Source organism: Xiphias gladius, chromosome 5, assembly GCF_016859285.1.
Source record: "Xiphias gladius isolate SHS-SW01 ecotype Sanya breed wild chromosome 5, ASM1685928v1, whole genome shotgun sequence".
In the NCBI taxonomy this organism is placed as follows: domain Eukaryota; kingdom Metazoa; phylum Chordata; class Actinopteri; order Istiophoriformes; family Xiphiidae; genus Xiphias; species Xiphias gladius.
Window position 1 is genome coordinate 7730960 of NC_053404.1, and position 22397 is coordinate 7753356.

Genomic DNA, 22397 nt, shown 5'->3' on the forward strand with positions numbered 1-22397 from the left:
ATCCAGTAGCCAAAGACCCTGATACTGTATCATTCCTTTGACCAAATAATGTAATCTCAAGGTCCACTTGAGTCCTTGGAAAACTTCCGGTTCTCTAGGTATGAACAATGCTTCTCCACCCACCATGAGTTTGTAAAGCCTGTCTCTCCGGCAAGTCAGTGGAGTTGTTTCAGCACTCTGGTTTAAAATGAATATCATACAGCTAGAAATCAACATCTGAAATGACAAATGACTGACTGACCACCTTGTTGTACTTTTTGAATCATGTATTTATTATCACAGTCTATATTTATTATTATTGACATTGGTTTGGTTAAAAAATAAATGCACAGCAGGTGTTGAAACATGATTCGTAAACTAGTCAGCAACTGTGTTAATGTGTGCATGCATGTGTCTAAGTGTAGAAGGTCATTCTTTCAGCTGCTCCAAGTGAGTCTGAACCCTGAAGGCAGGGTGGCGTACTGGGCTTGGAAAACGATGTAGACTTGATGGGACGAGGCTGTGAATGGTGCGATGTTGGTTTCCTAAACAAACAAAAGAGAGAGGAAAATCTAGAAACATACTATTATATTCAAACTATCAATCATAGATATTATATACACTGCACACTTTCTCTAATATCTCACACATATTCTGCAATGTATACTGTTTAACTGTTATTTTATCAGTTAAGTGCTTATAAAGAAATATATGAATATGCACATGGCATGTGAATCAGTTTTCTATAATTACTATGTCTGCAGATGGTTGATCTCTTATTCTGGAAACATGATTACCAAAAAGTGTATACAGACAGACACAATACATCTTTCTGTTTTATACCATAAATGTTTGGGCAGTACACATTTTTGTTCTTGAGGTTCTTTGCTTTAGTCATGCAGTCAAGGATTTTCCATAAAATATTTAATATGATGAATTTCTTCATGTGTATCCATCTAGTTACTTTTGAACCCTTGCAATTTAGATAGTTTTATCTAGCAACTAGGTAGTCTGACTACAGGTTTTGATTTATTTTATTTCACTAGAGGTCTTTATTATGGACATGCCTGGGTGAGCAGAAAACTAAATGCTAAAAATGTATTTGTTCTATCTTAAATCATGACAAGCAGATGTTGCATTTGTAGAGGAAACACATGAAAAATTTGTAAATTGTCAAATTTAAAAGAGATTGGGTTGGCCAAGTATTTAGTAGTTAATTTAAGTAGAAACTAAGTTTCTGTAAGAAATGAGGAGTAGTAATACTTGTGCATAAGAAATTCAATTTCCTATTTTTGAACAAAAAGATGATGAAGGGAGTAATATCTGTGTGGAGACTATAATTAATGGGGTGAAGAGTAACCTACAGTATGCTCCCTATATATGCTCCTAATCAGGAGGATGCAAATTTTTTTCCATTAAATTAATAAGATTATTGAGGCTGCTGAGGATGGGTATACAGGACAGACTTGCAATATATCATCTCATGAACGAACTTGGTGTAGTAAATGGAGCTTGAGAAATCCTAGAGAGAGAGGACCTTCTACTCACATAACAATAAAACATATTCTGGAATAGATTTTTTTAATATCCAAACTTGTGATAGAATCAGTAACTAACATTAGGATAGGGGTCATAGGAGTAACAGACCATACTACAGTTGAGCTATGCCTAACAACAAATCAGTCAGTCAGTAAACTTAGCTAAAACTAAAAGGAATTATCTGAAAATTATAGTGAGGCCTTATTAAAACAGATATGTGAAATTAAATATGAGTTACATGAGATATGTCATCACAAAGCTGAATTTCCCATGACTAGAAACACATTTCTATGAAAGTGGAGAAAAATTGCTTGCAAGGCAGTTAATGAAAAAAAAAAAAGCCACATATGATACAGTATATCGGATACTGAAAATGAAACTGGACAAGCTAAATTCTTTAATGTCTTTAAAAAAAACTCCCATCTGTATACTTCAGACATTCCTGTTAACATCGAAGAAATGAATGCATGGTTTTCAAGAACGTATCTTCCCAGGTTGTCGCCTAATCAAGTAAAAATTCTGGATGCTCCGGTTACAGAGTTAGAAAAAGCCATTAAATTAATGAAATCATGGAAGGCTACTGGGTTAGATGGTTTTTCTGTTGAATATTATAAGCACTACACTGATATAATAGCACTTAATTATAGGCTTAAGCTTCTGTATGTTAGCAGGTCAGTTGTCTAGTATATTCAATCAAGCAGTAATTTCAGTGTTCCTCAAAAATGGAAAGGGACTCATGTTGATGACAGACTTAGTGACCGCTTTGTTGAGTTACATACCACTCCACAGTAAGGTCCAGCAGGCAGTGAAGAGGTGTCTGGGCCATCATACAACTTCAAGAAGTTGTTCTGGCAATCTCCAGGGTCATCAATACTGATCTGGGCAAAGGTGATGACCAGCACACGACCTCTGGGGGCCATAATGCCCCATTCACAGTGGGTATTGTTGGGATAGGTGCCTGGGTAGTTGGGACTTGAGAAGGAGCCGTGGTCTCCATACAGATTGCCACCACAACCTAGTACACAAACATATTAAACAAAGATGCTTAAGCTAAGAGAATAGCAGGGCAAGAAAACAGGAAGACATGACTCGACTCTACTGCTTCTAAGAAGTAGTATTACAAACAGTAATAACCATGGAAAAACACCAGAAAAAGATCAAATATAATAAAATAATAAACTAAAAAAAAAAAAAGAAAATATAAATATATGGTGGTCAATTTTGATATTTTGGCTGGCCACCACCATAAATCAATGTTGCCTATGGGAAACAATCATGTGGACACAAAGCAATGTATACAGGATGTCTACAGGACATCTACAGGGCATGTTCCATGATCTAGGGAATCCTACACATCATTTTTTGTCTCATTTTCAAAAAGTAAGTTAGGTAAGTCAACCTTTAATGCTAATCATGAGACCAGATTCATTGTTTTTCTGGACATTTTGGAGGATGCTGTCATTAACATAGAGAAGAAAATCCTAGTGAATTCAGATTGATTAATCAGCAGCCCACCTGAAACGCAGTGGCAGGCTTGGAGAGAGGAAACAAACCTGATGACAACAAGGTTATTTTGTCTTTGGCTTTAAGACTATAGATTTATAGTATTAAGATAAAGCTTGTGTTTTAAACTAGGGGCTGTGGAATTTGAAAGATGTGGGTGTTTAGCAAGTATACAGGGCCTACTCTGGTACTGCATTATGGGAAATGTTGGATCCAGTGTATTTGGAGCATGGAGACTAAAAGTCAGGACATTTTTGCTTCTGCCGCTTTGATTTTGTCTATTTAAAACAAATTTGTTTCTTGCAAGTCCCCAACTTTACGGAAGTGCAATGCTAAATTGCTGGAATGACCCTTAAGCCCCAGTTTTTCTGATCCAAGATATGTCAGAAGAAAAACAGAATTTAAGTATGCCTAGAGTTCCATAGAAGAGAATTTCTCAGTTGGGATAAAGAAATAGGACTTCTGTATTTGTTGTATGTATGAGAGTTTTGTATGTCCACAGTAAAAGCTAATGTGTTTTTAGTTGTAGCTTCTTCAGCTGCTCACTAAAGTAGCTGCAAATGCAAAAATAGAAGACCATGGCGGGACCTGAGATGTGAGATGACGTGTGCAGATGCTTTGAGCACAATGTGTTGAAGATTTCACTGTCATCTTCTTTGGTTTAAGATATAGTAATTGGTGACAGCAACTGTTTGTCTTTTGTTCGAATGAAAGCTCTTTCATGGATGGTTCATGGAACTTGGTTTAAAACATTTGTATAAACAGTTCAGTTCTGACCGTGAGGGGAGGATGTCCATGTGGCCTCAAAGCCATCTCGGGCGTTGGAGAAGTCACTCTTGAAGCGTAAGTAAAGCATGTTGGATTGTGGGAAGATAGGGCTGGGCAGAATGCTGCCACAGAACCGATCAATTATTGGTGAGTCTGCTGTACTGCCATTACGAATCTGAGAGACAACAAGTGTGATTTACTGAGTCACTGACACATCACAGAGAGGTCACAGACGGAACGGTTAGACAGATCAAAAACAGGTCAGAGCAGACTGTAGTCAATACACATTTACATTTAATATATAAAGACTTACTATAAGACCAAAATTATTTGGACTACACTGTATGACTGTTTTGACTGGTTTGGATCCCTTAGTTCAAATCAATGGAAATCTTAATTGGACACCATAGTGATATTTTAGATAATAATGTACTTTCCAACAAGGGGTCCCTTTCCTGTTTCAACATAAAAAATGCCCTTGTGCACAAAGCCAGGTCCATGAAGAAATGGTTTTCCTAATTGGTGGTGTTCCCATTTTGGAGTGGAAGAACTTGATGGGCCTGTACAGAGCCCTGACCTCAACCCCCTTTAGGATGAACAGGATTGCTAAAACTGAGCAAGGCCTTATCACCCAACATCAGTGCAAAACTCATTAATACTCTTGTGGCTGAACGGGAGCAATACTTTTTTTCTGATTATAATACATAAAGTGGAACAGAGCTCATTGCATTTAACATGTTTAATTATGTGATTTTTCATACATTTGTCTTATTGTAAGATGATATGGTTAAATATATATTCTTATTAATATTGATGAAGAAATTCCCCTAAAGTGAGGAAAGTATAATAACATGTAGAAGCTAAATGATGAATGTAGTCAAAGTGTGTGTGCCTCTGCATGTGTGCTGTTTCTTTTACCTCCAGATAGTCAAATTCACAGTTGCTGTGGCTCTCCACATCAAAATTGTTAAAGAAGAAGGAGATGTAGTTATTTTGTGGTGCCTTCAGGATGATGGTGCAGTCCATGTTGTGGGGGTAGATGTCAGGCCAGCCTGGACTCTTTAGGTAGCCGTATTCCTGCTCATAAGTTCGGCTACAGCCTGGAAACCACCAGCAGTCAGAGCACTTATCAGGGACGAAATACCTCAGTAAAAATCATGCTCAGTGTTTTAAAACCTTTTGTGCTGATGTAATTTCTTCTAGAAAAGTAGTCAATGAAAACACTGAGAGTATGTTCTGTGGATTATCCAGAGAAACATGGACACTGTTTGTTTCTGACAAGAGATGTTGAATTTTGTCAAATGCTGCACAAATGAAATGCCATATACCTTTATTGTATTGAGGTGGACGCAGAAATCTCAGAGAGTTATCTCAAAACCCAGAAAATTAAAGCAAAAGTAATCTGCATGGATAGATACCGCGAGAGGGAAAAAGGAAAAAAATCCTAACATGTTCTGTAATTTGGGTGACCCAATGTATCAACATAGGTATCACAGATTTCCCAACATTTAGTGAATTAAAAAGTAATAATTTCCTGGAGTCTCAGTCAGTGTAGCTGTGCTCATTGATGGGATGGTGTACATATGCCCTATATTGAAAGCCAGTTACTGGTACATATAAATCAAAGTTAAATAAAAGTTTCCATACCTATACATTCTCTTTTTTAAACCACACTTGCACACATGTAAGTGGTGTGCACACATCTGAAGCCTTAAGTTATTTAAAGAAATAAATAGATGTACAATAACTAATTAACAGTGCTTCTATTTTAGCAGGGTATTTTGGTTCTGTTTCTCATCTTGCCACAGTTTTATTACAGGTACCTACTGGCGATTTGATAGGTGAAACTCAGACCATTTCCTGTCATGAAGATGTCAGATTTGAAGTACACAAGGACTGTTCTGTTGTAGCTGTAGAAATCTGGTGGATGAACATCTGATGCACAGAACTTATGTGACTGCCCATAGTCTCCCTGGAAACAGTTGAACCACAGGATTTTGTGATGGTAGATACAGGATGTGATTTTAGCATCAATTCATAAACTAAACTATTAAATCCATCTGCTTATTGAGAACAGTTGGGGAATTAATTTTATATGCAATGTTTATAAGCAGTGCATATATTTATGCAAGATCATTTGATAACCATGTAATGGTATGGCACATATGCATTTCAGGGCACAAGTTACAGGAATTTCCTAGATCCATTAGAAAGTGAAAAGGAGTTAAAACAGAGGTGTGATTTCCTTGTGTCCTACTCCATCTATTTTGGCAATGACTAAAATATAGAAACCACACAGTAACAATCCCCCTGTAATATTATTGTACAAGATGCCTCTTTTCATCCTTTTTCAAGCTGTTCATCATTATTTATAACATAAGGTTGAGTTGCAGCCTCATAACCAGTTATTTCTTCATGAACTCTATGTGACACCAGGGAAGTAAATTTATGCATGACTTGCTGTCAGTCAACGAAATTTGATTTCCCTACCATGTAAGCTACTATGTGGCTGCAATACAGTATAGTCTTGTGGTGTTTCTGTACATGTATGTTATTGATGACCAAGTCCAAGTGCTCCATGGGACCATCAGAGCTGGGTTCTGTGGAATGATAACATTTCAAGCTATGCTTAAGGCTTGCTCAGATAGGCAGCTAGTGGACTGCTTCAAGGCAAACACCTGTCCAACACTGGGGCTTTCCTGACCAGAACTGGTCTATGTCAGCATCTGTCTGGTTGGCCTCTGAGCAGTACAATGCTGGTGATGGTAAAGTAGTTCTGACTTTGTGTAGGAAGAAGAGGACAGAGCTGCTGCTGACAGCTGTCTTCTCTATGTAATCTTCAGACCTTGCCACATGACAAAGGACATCTTTCCTCTGGACCAGAGCATTCATCATTATTCCCACATCAACACTGCTGGTTTCTCAGGTCATGGCAGTCACAATTCTTTGCTCTTTTGCCAGACTACAATTCAGCAGACAATATAGAACAGCTTTTTTGTGTAAATTCACAACTATACCAGTGTCTCTTATCATAAAGTACAAAAATCATAATTTTACCTGTAAGCTAAATAATTTTCTTTGCCCACAGGTTGCTTTCGGCAAATGCTATTTGGCACAAATGCTGCTATAACAGCTAAGTCAGAAAGAGTGATCCATTCACAACAACAGAAAGGTAGAGGAAAAAGCAGGGCAGCACTTTTTTCAAGAATGGTACATTACATTATGTATTAATTATAACTGTGTTTGTAGCCCTTCCATCATCATTGTCCATATTATTTCTTTTTTTTAAATTAACCTGCTTCATTTCCACTGTGTGTTAAACTGACTCTGTCTGAACTCACCATAGGCCAATCCTTCATCTCCAGGTAGTTTGTGGAGCAGCTCTGGCTGGGTTGGAGCACAAAGGTCTGAAATGACACTTGGATGTTTCCCTGGGCTGGAGCATCCAGGATCCAGCGGCAGAAGGTGTAAGGAGGATAGGCGTTGGGGAAAGAGGGTGAAGTCAGGGTCTGAATGGTGGTCGAGGCATTCAGACTCCCGCCACAAACCACTGAGGGAAGGCAGACACATGGAGATTTTTGGAAAATGCATAAAATTAAATGTATAGTTGCTACATATGATTCACAAGTTTCTAATGACTTAGAGTAGAATCCACGTTGGAATGCAATTTTTTTCTCCAATTCCTCAACCTGCGAAGCAAATGCGTAAGGGTCCAATCTGATCAGCTGACTCTCCAGTCAGCATTCCATCACTTCCATATTCAACATGTACGCATGTCTCTGAGCAGTGGAAAAACTTTCCTCCTGTCAGCCAGCCTCAGATGGCTTGTGAAATCAGCCCCATGGATCTTTGATTGAATCCCATCCTACAGACGCCTCAATCCGGGCAGTCCAGCTAAACCCTTCCTATGCGTAGTCTTGCCAGCGCCCTACCTGCATCAACCAAGGGTAGGCCTACATTTCTTTATGTGCTAACATATCGCCTAGATTGAAACCTAAAATCTTACATGGCAAGTACAGTATATAAATCTAGTCCCTCTTATGCTGCCTTCGTCACAACAATGACAATACAACTTCCTCTAACAAATTCATGGTCACCTTCAAATCTGCTGATCCCAGTTTATCTAGGGCTTTATCAATAGTGGAATTCATGGTGGTATTAGCATGGGCATCAGTTAATTCCCAACTGTTAAACAGTCTCACTGCCTCTGTAATGCTTGTTTTGATGTTACAGTAACGCCGCCCTGATGGTAACAATGTAAATAAGTGATGACCTGTTTGGGTTGTGTAGTTGATGCTACCCTGTGCCCTCTTCCTGTAGTGCCTGGTATAGATCTCTTCCAAGTATGACAGCTGTCTGCTTATAATCCTGGATGCCTTCTTAACAGCCCTGTTAAACCACTCCCAATCCTTTTGAGACATGTAACCAAACCATGTTAGTATACCTGCTGTAACAATACTTTCTATAATGCAGAAGTAAAAATGCACCAAGATATCTGAAGATATATCAAACCTCAGAGATATCAGTTTTGTTGGCACAATGCTTATAAATGCAGAGCTATAATTGATAACAAGTAATCTGACATAGGTTTTCCTCCCCTCAAAATGTTCAATAGCAGTGTGGGAGACTGCAACCTCAAATTACTTATTTGGTCTATATGTGAACTGTAATGGATCTAAGAATGAAGGTATATTGTCACATATCTAGGCAATGGACCCAAATACACATGACATCATGTCCGGGTTAGCCTCTTTTCCACAAGATTCTGTAACTCAGTGTAATCTCTTATTCAGCATTTTTTTCATCTGTCTTTCTGAAAATATGAAGCATGTTTCTGGAGTTTACTTTCCATATTCTATGAAACTGTAAATTGTCATCCACTACAGCAGTTATTATAAGAAATTGAAACCTCAGTGATTTTAACAAAGTTAAACAAAGATTACTTCGTGAGCACAGAAAAACTACAGCGCCCATGAAAAAAACTGTAAGCAAAGCATACAGCAATACTTAGTTTATATTAACTTGGTTTTGACTATATCCATAAAACTCATCAACGCTCTCTTCTAAAGTCATTTTTCCAACTTTGTAGTTGTAATATCTTCTGTTTAAAAACTTCTACAGCATTCAGCCCCCCCTGTCCTAGTGTTACTACAGACATGTCTGAACTGACCTCAAATACTTGACTGTCCTGCTTTTATTACAACCATATGAACTTACCACAATCGACTGTCCTGCTGTTATTACTGACATGTGAACTAACCATGGACACTCAACTGTCCTGCTTTTATTGCAGACATATGAACTTACCACAATCGACTGTCCCGCTGTTATTACAGACGTGTGAACTAACTACAGGCACTTGATCGTCCTGCTGTTATTACAGGTGTGAGCTAGCCACAGACACTTGTTCATATTCATTAGGCAGCTAAAAACAATAATTAATAAACATCAATATTAGATCATTATTCAAAAAATTACCATCCTTGCCAACCCATTCAAACATTCCAGACAAACATGACGCATAAACTATCTTCGCCTGTGGGCTGCAGCATTCCAGTCTCCCCATCTGTATTCCCTCTGGGAGCCCTATCATCGATTTGACTGCCTCTGAAATATGAACAGCCCATACTGATTGCCTTAACAATTACTAGGAAAACAATCCTCCTCCTGGTATAGATTTCGTCCAAGTATGACAGCTGCCTGCCTATATTCCTGGATGACTGCTTAACAGCCCTGTTAAGCCACTTCTGCTACATTTGAGAGATGTCACCAAATCATGCTAGAATATCTGCTGAAATAATTCTTGGAAATTCACCAAGATATCTGAAGACATCTTGAGACATACAGAATGAGACATACCAACCCTCTTAAGGAAGTGAATCCTTTGATGAGTTTTGCCTAGTATGTAATCAGTTTTCAGGCCAGGTCAGACAGTAGGAGATCTACAAATTTAGAACACTTCACTGTACCCTCAATGGGTAAAGGGGAGTGGTAGTTTGCACCTCCTCAAATCTATAATAATTTCTTCCGTTTTATCTATATTGAATGACAGGTTTTTTTCCCTACACCCCAGGGAAATTTCTCTCACCTCAATCGTATAGGCATCTTCAACAGGAGAAATAAAAATAACTTTTCAACATTGCAGTGTCTACAATTTTGGTTTATGGAATGACAAATTATATAAACAAACAACCAATTCAAGTCATTTGACAGTCTTTTGGCCCCGTTTATGAGCACCATTGCAGGACACTAACATTGTGGAAATTGGGATAATTGATGAAAAACAAAGCGAAAAGAGAGTATAAAACTACCAATAATGTTATGAAACTATCCAATTTGGCAGTCTGACTTGGAAGATCTCTGTACAGTCGTGCTCCAGTACCCGCTAGGTGGCAGCAGGTCACTGTTGCTCCAACCTCCCACACTACCCCTCCTCCAGCCTTTTTTAAATTTTTTTTGTTTTTTATTTTATTTATATTTATCTATATAATATTGTTTCTTTTATTCATATTCTATTCCTCCTTCTTTCTTTCTTTTCTCCTCTCATCCTTACTTTCCTATTCGGTTCGATACTTAAGTATTTGGACAGTTACACATTTTCATAATTTTGCCTCTGTGCAGCACCAGAAAAGATTTGAAATGATGCCATCAAGATGTGACTGAAATGTAGACTTTCAGCTTTAATGTAAGGGGTTTAACAAAAATATCACATTATCAGCCATTTATTACAGCCATTTTTATACCTTGTCTCTTATATTCAGAGACTTAAAAGTAAATGGATAAACCAACATCATTTCATTAATAAATTAATTAATTATATATATATATATATATATATATATGGATTATTCTTAATACTTCACTTGTAGTCAATGACTGCCTAAGGTCTGGAACCCATAGACATTACCAAATGCTAAGTTTCCTTCCTTGAGATGCTTTGCCAGGCCTTTACTGCATCCACCTTCAGTTGCTGCGTATTTGTGGGTCTTTTTGCCTTCAATTTTGTCTTCAGTAAGTGAAAATCTTGCTCAATTGGGTGGAGGTCAGGTGACTGACTCGGACATTGAAGAATATTCCATTTCTTTGCCTTGAGAAGTTCTTGGGCTGCTTTCCCAGTATGTTTTGGGTCATCATCCATCTGTACTGTGAAGCACCATCATATGAGTTTTGCAGCAATTGGCTGAATCTGATCAAAGAGTATAGCTCTATACACTTCAGAATTTATCCTGCCAATTCTATCAGCAGTCACATAAATAAACGCCAGCGATCCAGTCCCACTGACAGCCATACATCCCCATGCCATAACACTGCCTCCACCATGTTTGACAGATAATGTGGTATACTTTGGATCATGAGCCATTCCTTTCCTTCACCATACTCTTCTCTTTCCATCATACTGGTACAAGTTAATCTTGTTTTCATCTGTACAAAGAATCTTATTCCAGAACTTGGTAGGATTTTTTAAATGTTTTCTGTTGAAGTCTAATCTGGCCTTCCTGTTCTTGAGTGTTGTTTGCACCTTGTGATAAACCCTCCGCATTTACATTCAGGAAGGCGTCTCTTGATTGTAGACTTTGACAATGATACACCTACCTCCTTTAGAGTGTTCTTGACCTGGCTAGATGTTATAATAATTCTGCGATCATCCACTTTAGTTGTCTTCTGTGGTCTTTCAGGCCGTTTGGTTGTGGCTGAGCACACCAGCGCATTCCTACTTTTTAAGAATGTACCAAATTGTTGATTTGGCCACTCCTAAAGTTTCTGCTATCTGTCTTACAGGTTTGTTTTGTTTATTTAGCCTAATGATGGCCTCCTTCCTTAGCATCAACACCTCTTTGGACCACATATTTAGAGTTCCCATGAACAGCTCCTTGGAATCAACTCCAGACCTCTTATCTGCTTAATCTGTCATCAAATAATGAGGGAACAGGCCACACCTGGCCATGAAACTGTCAGTCAATTGTCCAATTCGTTTTGAGCCTATGAAAATGAGGGACTGTGTATGAAAATTGCTGCAACTCTTAAATGGTTAATGAAATATTTTCATTAAACCCCTTGAATTAAAGCGGAAAAAAATCTACACTTCCATCACATCTTGATGGCTTTGTTTGAAATCCACTGTGTTGTTGTGCAGAAGCAAAATTCCAAAAATTGTGTTACTTACACATACTTAACCAATTCTAAACCGATTCTCCCTGAAACCTTCTGGTATGGTAACTGTTTTGTAAGCTGCTAATATCATTATCACTGTTATTTTTAATTAGATCTAATTTTTTTCTGATTTGTGTTTCTTAAAGTTAAATTTGAATTGTACATAATATGTTAAATTATGTTGTCCACATCAACCTGTTATTTGTTTGACCTAATGTATTTAATCACTGTCTTTATCTTTTTATACCATTTAAGTTACTATTTTCTATTTTCTATTTGGCAAAGACACACCCCTCAGATAATGAGTTTATAGTGTACGGAGAATACATGAGGGAACATTGAAACGGAGAAAAAGTGTTTAATCTTTCCAAAAGAAACTATCTTTGGCATAGTGAACGATATTGTCAGAGTAAAACAAGATAGTGTCAGACTAAAACACGTGACCTATAACTGGACAGGCCTATGAGTCTGCTGCAGATGGGTGATGAACAGTAATTTTGTGGTTAATTTTTTTTTTTTAACTTAGTTAGATGGTGTTAGTTTAAAACCTTTCAGGTGAAAATGAAGCCTTGTTTCTGTAGCAAGTACAGTGCAGTGCAGTAGAGGGAGAGAAGGAGGTCTCTTACATGGCACAGCTCTGTAGGTAGCATTGAAGCCTTGTCGCTGTACTGAGCTATCAGTGACAAAGTGAATGGTCAAGAAGTTTCCACTTGATACAAAATAAGCAGGGATGGAGTTTCCACAAAATCTCCCAACCAGAGGGAAGTTAATGTTGTCACCATCATACACCTGATAGAGATACACATATATTAAAGACATTAACAGAAAATAACAAATCCATTTTTGTCATAGCATTACTGTCATGTAGTATTGTCTTATGGTACTTATGTATTACAATTAGGATATATCTGACAGTTTAAGCGTCTCTGGTTATTATACTAATACATATCATGAATTGCAGAGGTGATTCAACACGGTAACCAATCCCCAACTGTAGTTAATATAAGGTAATACAAATCAAAACAATCATTCGGTAGTTAGTTTAATCACTAGTTCCTACTGGTAACCTATAAATGTTATGCAGTATCTGATGCCTATGGTTCATAGATGCTTGATGTCACTGCAAACCAGTTTGGCCAACAACTGATCTTGTGATCGTAATTTTGCAGTTGGAAATCTGCTCGTGAGTGTTTACAACATGTTATAGCATAGCTACTGTATATGTTATATGATGTCCAGTACTCAATTAACTTATGTTCCAATGAAATAAAAGAAATATTTGCCCCTAATATTTCAATGGCTGAGGGTTCTTTACTTTGACATAGTCGTAACGACAAGTAGAGGAGCTCTCCAGCTTGAAAGAGCTGAAGGTCAGGTTGATAGCTCTGTTCACTGGCATCTCAATGGTCCACAGGCAGTCCATCCTGGGCTCATAGCGCCCATCCAGGTTTGGATCTGGAGAACCAAACATGCCCATGAGCATAGACAGGTATCCACCACATCCCTGTGCTGGACCTGCAGGCAATTCAGAAACAAATACTTGTCCACTTATTCAATCTTAAAATGTGTTATACCATAGGCAACTACAGACTAGCTTTTCTATGCAGAAAACTAGTAATGTCTCAGAGTTTCAGAGTATTAATGTGAAAATACACAATACAGACACAGGCGTGTGCTTGAAAGAGTTAAAGGTCAGGTGTGCCTTTGGTAGCTGAATTCATGTTTATGGCGATACATTATCATAACAGTGTACTCAACAACTTTAGGCACTGGACACGGGTACCCTGGACATAACTTTACCATGGAGTCCAATTATCCAAAGAAAAACTCACCTTAAACATGTTACCTGTAACATCCATTGCTTCACTATTTGCAGTGATTATACTTCCCATTCTGTATGATCGTTGGACTAGGACATCAGGTTTTTCACACATAATGACATATAACTATGCAAAAAAATACAAACATTTATTTTTTGTGTGCTGTTTAGTAAGCACGCTATTTCACTATTTGTCTTTTGTTTGTTTTATTTAAGTGATTAATCAGGTTGGAATTAGTTACACTCAGTTTCATTTACATGTGATGATAACACACTACTGACAAACCAGTGAGTAAAAAAATTGTATTTTAATCATTTTACCTGGTTCCTTAAACTGACAGTTTCCCACAATAACCCTGTTTACATGAATGTTCAGAGAGAGATGTGGAATTATTTTCCAAGAAAGCAGCTTGTGCTTTGAATCCAACGTCCGGCAGCAGGGCCAATTTCGGCATAAGTGAGGTAGGCAGGCACTTAGGGCACCAACAGAGGGAGGGGCATCGAAACGGAGGAAGAATTGTTTGTAATTAAATTCAAAAGCCCAATCTGTCCAGTACTGTATTTCACTGTTAAAAAACAACACCACGGCTCACTCTGCACTGAGGGAAGAGAAAGAGACACACTGTTGGGAGCTCCCACTCACTTTTAGGCTGCAAGAATCATGTGTGAATAACCAGGTTACTTGATTCACACCAGGATAAGATTCATACCCGGGATGGGGATAATATGTGTGCAGGTCACTCCAGCCATGTAGTAGTTGGTAAGTTAGTAGGTTTAACATAATAAAACATATAAAGATAAACAATAATCTAGACACTAAAATTAAAGTAAAGTATCATGATAGACATCAGGACCAGTAAATCCAGACATTTGGATTAATAGGTACTGCCTATAAATCCAGATGTTTGCTCTTGGAATGAAAGCTGTCAAATATGCCACAACTGTGCACAATCATAAAACATCAACAGATGTGGACAATGTTACGAATAACCTCAGTACTTTTCCTTGTAATGCAGTACTATAACACAATGATTTTCATTAACTATTATTACTTTTAAGGAAAATAAGATTTGATTCAGGTCTTGGTTTCCTTCTCTTCTGCAGTATAAAAAAACAAAGAATCAGAGGAAGCTGAATGCTTTAAGTAGAGATAATATACAACTTGAGTTCTTTCTGTGTTACCACTGTTCAGACAGGGTTTATATCAATGTAACCTGCATGTTTTCAACATTGGTCGTTTCTAATAAAAAATAATGAGGAGATATAAAAGCTTCAATAATAGATTTATAAGCATCAGAGATGAACAAATCCGGGTATTTTGCTGACCAAGAACCAGATCCAAAATGGAACCAGCTATTGGAACCCAGCCCTACCTGTGAGTGGCTCACTGACATAGTTACAGTTGTGTGGAGTAAAGATTACATATGCATCTTGGAGAGAGAGATACATTGAAAACATATCAACATCTGGCCAGAATGTCTCACAAACCAGCGTGAGAGGTGGTTTGAGACACCTGAATCAGATTTCAATCTGTCTTGCATGCCATTTGGATGCTTTTACTCTTAGCTTTTCAGCATCTTGAGATCAGATGATAATCCGATCCACCCAAGATGCATGAAGAGACTGTAAATAGGGTCTTGATTTATGGTCAATGTGACTGACTGCAAATTTGTTTAGGAAGACACATCACAAAAGTGCAACATCAAGTAAGTGCCAAATGGTAGGTTCTGCATCATTACCTGTCTTGTATACCTGTCTTATAGTCGTACAGTCAAGATCTACATGCAACATTTTCTACATAAATTTGCGTTTAACCAAACTGAAATAGCTACTCCATCCTCAACTGGCATCACAAATACAGTAATATTGACCTACCAAGTGTCTCACTGTAGGTGGCTCTCCAGCCAATCCCATTCACTGTGGCATCTGTCCTGAAGACGATAAACAGCTGGTTATTGGAGGAGTGCAGATTGGGTGGGAGCACTGCACCACAGAATTTCCCCAGCAAGGGCGACAAGGTGTCCTTTCCATCATAAACTGCCACATAGTCATAGCGACAGGAAGAAGATGCCTCCAGATGAAAGGTGTTAAACCTGTGGATAGAGAGAAAGGAAAATATCAAGGGCTTGAAAGGAAATGTTGCATAAAGCTTTAGAGCTAGTTTTCTAGGGTTTTAAAAGATCTTTTGCGCAAACATCCTGATTCACAGTCACAAAGTTACAGATCACTAAAAGGACCCAAGTACAACCACCAGTTTGTACTGTGGCTACATGGATCCTGTCCAGTACAAACTTGACCCAGCCTAAGGCCGATGGGGACCAATAGGGAAGACTTTGATTATGTCAGTGTTTCAGTTCTTATCTTTTTTTATGTTCAGAAAATTTCATGAAAATATTTCAAATTTAAAACTAAAAATGTTCTTCACGATTTATCTAGTTGCCTCAGGTTTGTTTTCCTCTAGTTACAAATAAGGTTGCATTTATGTTTACACAACAAGAAAATAATGCTATGAGGTTATAATAATCTCAAAATATAAAAGTAATAATGTCACACTTCTCTCTGTTCTCTTTGTCCTCTCCCTGTCTCTCTGCCCTCCCATTCTTTCTTTACATGTCTCAAAGATTTAATAATACCAGTGTAGTCTGGAGTTTATCTTGGCCTGTAAGAGGAATATTGCATTTGACTAAAAGGAATTATTGTGTGACACAAAACAGTATGTGTCAAATAGACTTTCAGTTGCCCAGTGTAATCCAGCAGTCTAATCGATGCAGTTAGTGCAGTCAGTGTCTTACTTGAGATCCACCACTCTGTCTGTTGGTACCATGATATGGTAGGTACAGTTGATGTTGTGGTGGTAGTAGGTCATGGAGAGTGCTGGACTGCTCAATGTACCCATAGTGCTGTTAAAGAAACCACCACATGCTGTAGACAGACAGACAGACAGACACACACACACACTCAGAATGACTACATGTAAAGTATACCAATATACGGTAGATATGTCTATAAATGATAGATATATGGTGTAGTAAATGGTAGTAGTAAATACAACTTTAACCCTAACTTTGTGTATGATATACAGACATATAAGACAATGTTGACACATAAGACATTGTAAGACATTTTCCTTTACATTACACTGTGTTCTTTTAGCAGACTCCCCCTGGTGTCCATAAGGTGTGTCTATTCCCAAAACCTCTTACAGGCCCACCTTCCATTCTTTAGTCTGCAGTCTCCTCATTTACATAAAGCTTGAAATGCCAAATGTAATGTAAAAGATAGGGAGGAAAATGGGAAAACAAAAAAACATCAGTATCTGTCTGTTGGAGTCCGGAAGGTAATTGCCAAAAAATATATAAAGCTAAATAAAAAGAAAGAAAATGTACACTTTTTGCCCCCAGTTTCTGAGAGTCTTAGCAGTTGTTGTATTTAATTTCATTATAATACCTTGTCATATTGCTCATGCTGACACAGGTTTTAACTACATTACATTGCATTTGACAGATGTTTTTGTCCAGAGTCCTTACATTCTCATGTTGTTTTTGTTTACTACAACTGTTGATGGCTTAATTTTGCACTTTAGAATATAGTAATTATTCAACCTCTTCTTTACTTACAAATGGTTCTGTATTCTGCCATGAAGCCACTGTTGGTGATCACAGAATCAGAGTAGAAATGGAGTAACATGGGACCAAATGTGGAGAAGGGCCCTGGGATGCTGCTGCCACACAAAGTGGCAATCGGAAGGTCACTGGTAGCCAGGCTGTAGATCTTCAGGCCATCATACAGACAAGTGGAGTGTGCTAGAAAACAGACAGACCGGCCACGTACTCAACAAATAACTAACTGCTGTCAACAACGGGTACAAAACATTTACTTTTGGCTCAAAAGGGAAACAGGTTAATCTTGTGATTATACCAAGACATCTGCTGGTGATTCTTCGTCCATATGTTGCTAATGCACAAACACTTGCCTTCTATTTGGAAGATCTTAAAGATGATAATGACCACTGTCTGTTCTCCAGCATCTATGGTGTAGTTGCAGTTGGAGAAGTCAGGATAGTCGGCTGGGTAATTTGGAGAAACCACACGACCATTGGGAGCAGTGAAGTTTGCACCGCAACCTGATGAACAAAAGAGATCAGACTTTCTTTGCATTTTGTTGGGGCTGGCCACTTCATACCTCACCCACACACTGATGTGCCCACAATCTAAATTAAGCCCGTATCTTATGAAAGCAGAGACTGAAAGCTATTTCTTACATTAATGAAAATGCAAATAAATCATCCTTGGAAAATCACAAGTTTCCAGTTATAAAAGGGGCTTTACTAAGTAACGTATCTTCTGCACTCTTATGTCAGAAAAAATTCTTTCTGAATAAAGACAGGAACATAATATTAAGTGCTACACCATAACCTCAACATGAAGCTAGGCTGCCTGGTTCTTACTGGTGCTGAAGGAGGCTGAGAAACCTCTATCGGTCGCTTCAGTGGCCTGGAATCGGCTTGTGATGATGTTATATGGAGCAATAATGGGGCCTGGAGCCACTGAGCCACAGCCTGTTGACAGCAGAGCCTCAGTATTTTGGGTCTGACCTGACCACACCTGTAGGAAGGTACACACTGATTGAGAAATTATTGTTAAATGGAACATTGTTTTCAAGATACATACTGAACGCACTGCCTGTTTCAAACTACAATTAAAGCTGCAAGCAGTGTTGATCGGGCCCTCGCACCGTTATTCACATTGGGGGTGCTGGTGGAATGCCGGTTGATGCAGCTGTGCACTTTCACGACCATTGGGGAGTGCGCGAACAAGTAAGATGTTATTTCCTGCATGGACTACATGGCGGCGGACATGATGTATTGAACATTTTGTATAAAATCCTGTGTCCAGAATGTGTTGCTAGAGAACATGCACCAAACATGCATTATGTTGTTGTACATCGAATGTAGACAAGATCATGAACCTTTTATATAAATAAAATGATGATGGTCACACAAGGCTTACTTTTTTCTGACAGTAGGTGGCACTATAATCATGAATCAATATTGGCCTGTAGATGTATTTAGGCCAGGACTATTATCAAACGTGAAATTTGAAAAAGATCTGATGATGTGGATTTGAGTTACAACAGTTTGTTTTCATGTAAAAACATCAAAATTCACTGCACTGCCAGGGAAACGCTGTTCAATGAAAATGCACAATCTTCACAATAAAGCATCATCAAGGTCTTAAGGCTTTTCTGACTACATATCTGGTGGATCTGGTCAACCTGCTAGAAAAAGTACATAAAAATATAAAACATAATTTCCTGTTGCCAGTAGGTAGCACTATGACTATATCAAAATATTGGCATGTAGATGTCTTCAGGCCATTACCCCTATCAAACATGTGAAGTTTGGTGCAGATTGGACAATGTATTTTGAGTTACAACAACTTCCTCTTTCATGGCGAAACATCAAAATTCGCCATGCCGCCATGGACATTCAATGAATTCAACCAATTCAATCAAAAGCTTTTCAATTTAGCATCGCAAAGGTCTTTAGATTACACTGACCACATATGTATTCGATATTTTGTATCAACTCCTGTGTCCAGGATGTATTGCTAGAGAACATGGAACAAACAGGCATAATGTTTTTGTCTACCAAGTATAGACAAGATCATGAAACTTTTATGTAAATAAAATTATGATTGTCACATGAAGCTTACTTCCTGTTTGCAGTAGATGGCACTATTACTATGATTTAATATTAGATGTAGATGTCTTCAGGCTGGGACTCTTATCAAACGTGAAATTTAGGGAAAGATCTGATGATGTGAATTCGAGTAACAACTGTTTGTTTTCACGTCAAAACATCGAAATTTGCCATGCTGCCACAGACTCCGTTCAAAGAAACCTCAAACGTTTTGCAATTTAGCAAACCGAAGGTCTTTAGATTGCATTGACCAAATGAACTGACCAATAATAAACAGCAGTTTCAATAGAGTCCTCTCCCCAGTCAGTGCTCGGGCCCTAAATAAAGCTGCAAGCAGCATGGAGCAGATTTCCTGCACAATTTTAAGCCTGTGGGGCAAGTGGTATACACAGTGTTAATGCAAGTCGTATGACATGGCTCTCAATTTGCATGATCATCAGATACAAAACCAATGAGTTAAACAAAACTTACCGTGTCCACCAGTTCCATATTTGTCTCATGCATTAAGGCAGGGGCATGCAAAGATAGCCCGTCTTTGGACCTCATACTTGACGAGCTTCACAATATGGCATAATCAAGGTGTTAAGACTTTTCGGATATAATGTGAAATGGATCTGTTCAACTTGCTTGGAGGAGTACATGAAAGTATATTGTATGTTATTTCATGTTGCCAGTAGGTGGTGCTATGACTGTGGCTAAATATTGGCATGCAGATATCTTTAGGCCGAGACTCTTATCAAACTTGAAGTTTGAGGCAGATTTAAGGACATATATTTGATTAACAACAACTTCCTGTTTCATGGCGAAAAGTCGAAATTCACCGCGCCACCACCAAAATGCCATTCGATTAAAACTCACAATCTTCTCAGTAAAGCCTCATCAACGTAGGAAAATGTATATCTGAGTTACACCAACTTCCTTTTTCATTTGGAGATATTGAAATTTGCCTTGCTGCCAAGGACATGCCTTTCAATGAAAACTCAAAAGCTTCAATTCTCTAGTAGGAGTTCATTAAAGTACAACCCATGTATACGGCAAAAACTGTGCCAAAATTGCAAAGTAAATTCAAAATGGCTAACTTCCTCTTGGTTTCAGGATGTGGCTCCAAGAGGCTTTACTTTAAGTTTTGGGATGTTACATGTAGCAATTTCATACATATAGGTGAAACGTACCACGACTTTGTTGAAATTTTGTAGGGGGCGGTATCAAGCCATTTTGCGACACCCAATTTTGAGACCCATATTAAATATCAATTTTCGCTACTTCTGACACATTATATAAATACACATACACACACACACACACACACACACACACACACACACGCACACACACACACACACCATTCAGAAAAAACATTAAAACCAGTATCTGGCTTTAATGTTGTGGTTGATCTGTGTTAATTTATTTTTTTTATTTTTTTAAAAATAATGTTAATATTGTTTTCGAGCCAATTATAACTGAAAACAACATAATAATTCTAGTGAAGTCCAAGCTATTGTTCACTTTCCTGGTCCCTGTGCCCATCCACAGCTCATGCAGTTTTTGGGTATGTGCAGGTTTTACTGGCGTTTCTCTCCCAACTTCGCTGCAATTTCAGCACCAATTTCCAATCTGTTCCAGAAAGATGTGAAGTGGGTATGGTGTAAAAAGGTCTCAGGAGGCTTTAGCTCAGGTCTGGGTTCACGAATATGCAGCCCAAAATGTTAAGCATCCTTCAGTTTATAATGATTTGGGTCTTTTTTTCCAAGCTCTGTCCATCCGTTCTAGCAGTGACGATAACCTTGTGCTATACTCACCAAAATAATTGCTATGCTGAGATCTCAGAATGTGGTATCATCATTTAAAATGGTCCAACTAGACAGGCTATTATCTTAAGGTAATGTTGACTTAAGCGCAGCCACAGTAAGAGCATTATTAGTTTCTATATGCACCACATGTTTTGCTGTAGTTTATTGTTGGTACCTTGAAATAACTCCTCTGGCAGGTCCCAGTGCTGTCTGGAATCTGGAAATCACTGTTGAAAATCATCTCTAGGTGGTTTCCCTCATGTGCAATGATGTGCCAGGAACACTCCACATTGGCTGGGAAGTTCTGAGGATAGTTTGGAGACTTGATCGTTCCTAAATCAGCATGGATCATCCCTCCACAGCCTGGCCGAAAACAATTATATGTGACTGCATAGTGCATGAATAAAATGATCACACAAATGATATGAACGAAATATTGAGAACACTGATATAAGTGGACTCAATGATCTATTCTACCTAGACTATTTTCAGAATAGAGTTTGTGTAGGCCTATGTATAACTGGAAATTTAATGGATTTCCACTTTGTCTTGGTGGAATTGGACTGTTACCACAGAAATGGGCATGGTGTGTCAAGGGGAGTGAGACACCTGCGCAAGAAGCTCCTGTAAAAATCATTCAGGGTCACGTGGCAAAAAAATTGAACCTGGCTCAGTCTTTTGCCACTGCTCACCCCAATGTCATCCAACAACAACAAACATACCAAGTGCATATTGCTTGCGTAATGACTTTTAGCATGTATCATGTTGCTAATTGCTCTGATTACATTGTAAGCACTGATAAAGAGAAACAAACTATTTCAATTCATACTTCATCTCTATGTCTGGTATGAGGCATGTGGGGGGAAAATTAAAATAGTACATTTTCTCCACTGTTCCAGTTCAAAATTATTAAAAATAAAACTAGATTAGGTCTAATAGATATCACCATGAAAACTCCCCAGTTGATTACTTACATTAGGACAATTATTTTTTGTATTACAAATTTTCAGAAATTTTATGTTTAAATATACAAATGAGGCATTATCTAATTTAAAATGTGCCAATTTGCATAGATTTCTAGAATGGAAATCTGAACAATGGATAAAGCCAGGTTCAAAATTAATTTTGTTCACATACAGTTAGGTAC

The 22397-nt window shown here is 38.1% G+C and overlaps 1 protein-coding gene across 1 annotated transcript in view; it reads right to left on the reverse strand.

Moving 5' to 3' along the window:
• Positions 1–291: 291 nt before the first annotated feature.
• Positions 292–22397, reverse strand: part of cubn (cubilin (intrinsic factor-cobalamin receptor)) — a 154874-nt gene continuing 132768 nt past the window's right edge. The window contains exons 54-67 of the mRNA XM_040126653.1: positions 21426–21613; positions 18207–18363; positions 17733–17882; positions 17377–17562; positions 16552–16681; positions 15635–15852; positions 13256–13455; positions 12567–12729; positions 7131–7339; positions 5617–5761; positions 4708–4889; positions 3799–3964; positions 2298–2533; positions 292–524 (exon numbers count right to left, since the gene is read on the reverse strand). Of these exons, the coding sequence (XP_039982587.1) occupies positions 417–524; positions 2298–2533; positions 3799–3964; positions 4708–4889; positions 5617–5761; positions 7131–7339; positions 12567–12729; positions 13256–13455; positions 15635–15852; positions 16552–16681; positions 17377–17562; positions 17733–17882; positions 18207–18363; positions 21426–21613 (2438 nt within the window). The 3' untranslated portion in view covers positions 292–416. The remainder of the gene's footprint in view (positions 525–2297; positions 2534–3798; positions 3965–4707; positions 4890–5616; positions 5762–7130; positions 7340–12566; positions 12730–13255; positions 13456–15634; positions 15853–16551; positions 16682–17376; positions 17563–17732; positions 17883–18206; positions 18364–21425; positions 21614–22397) is intronic.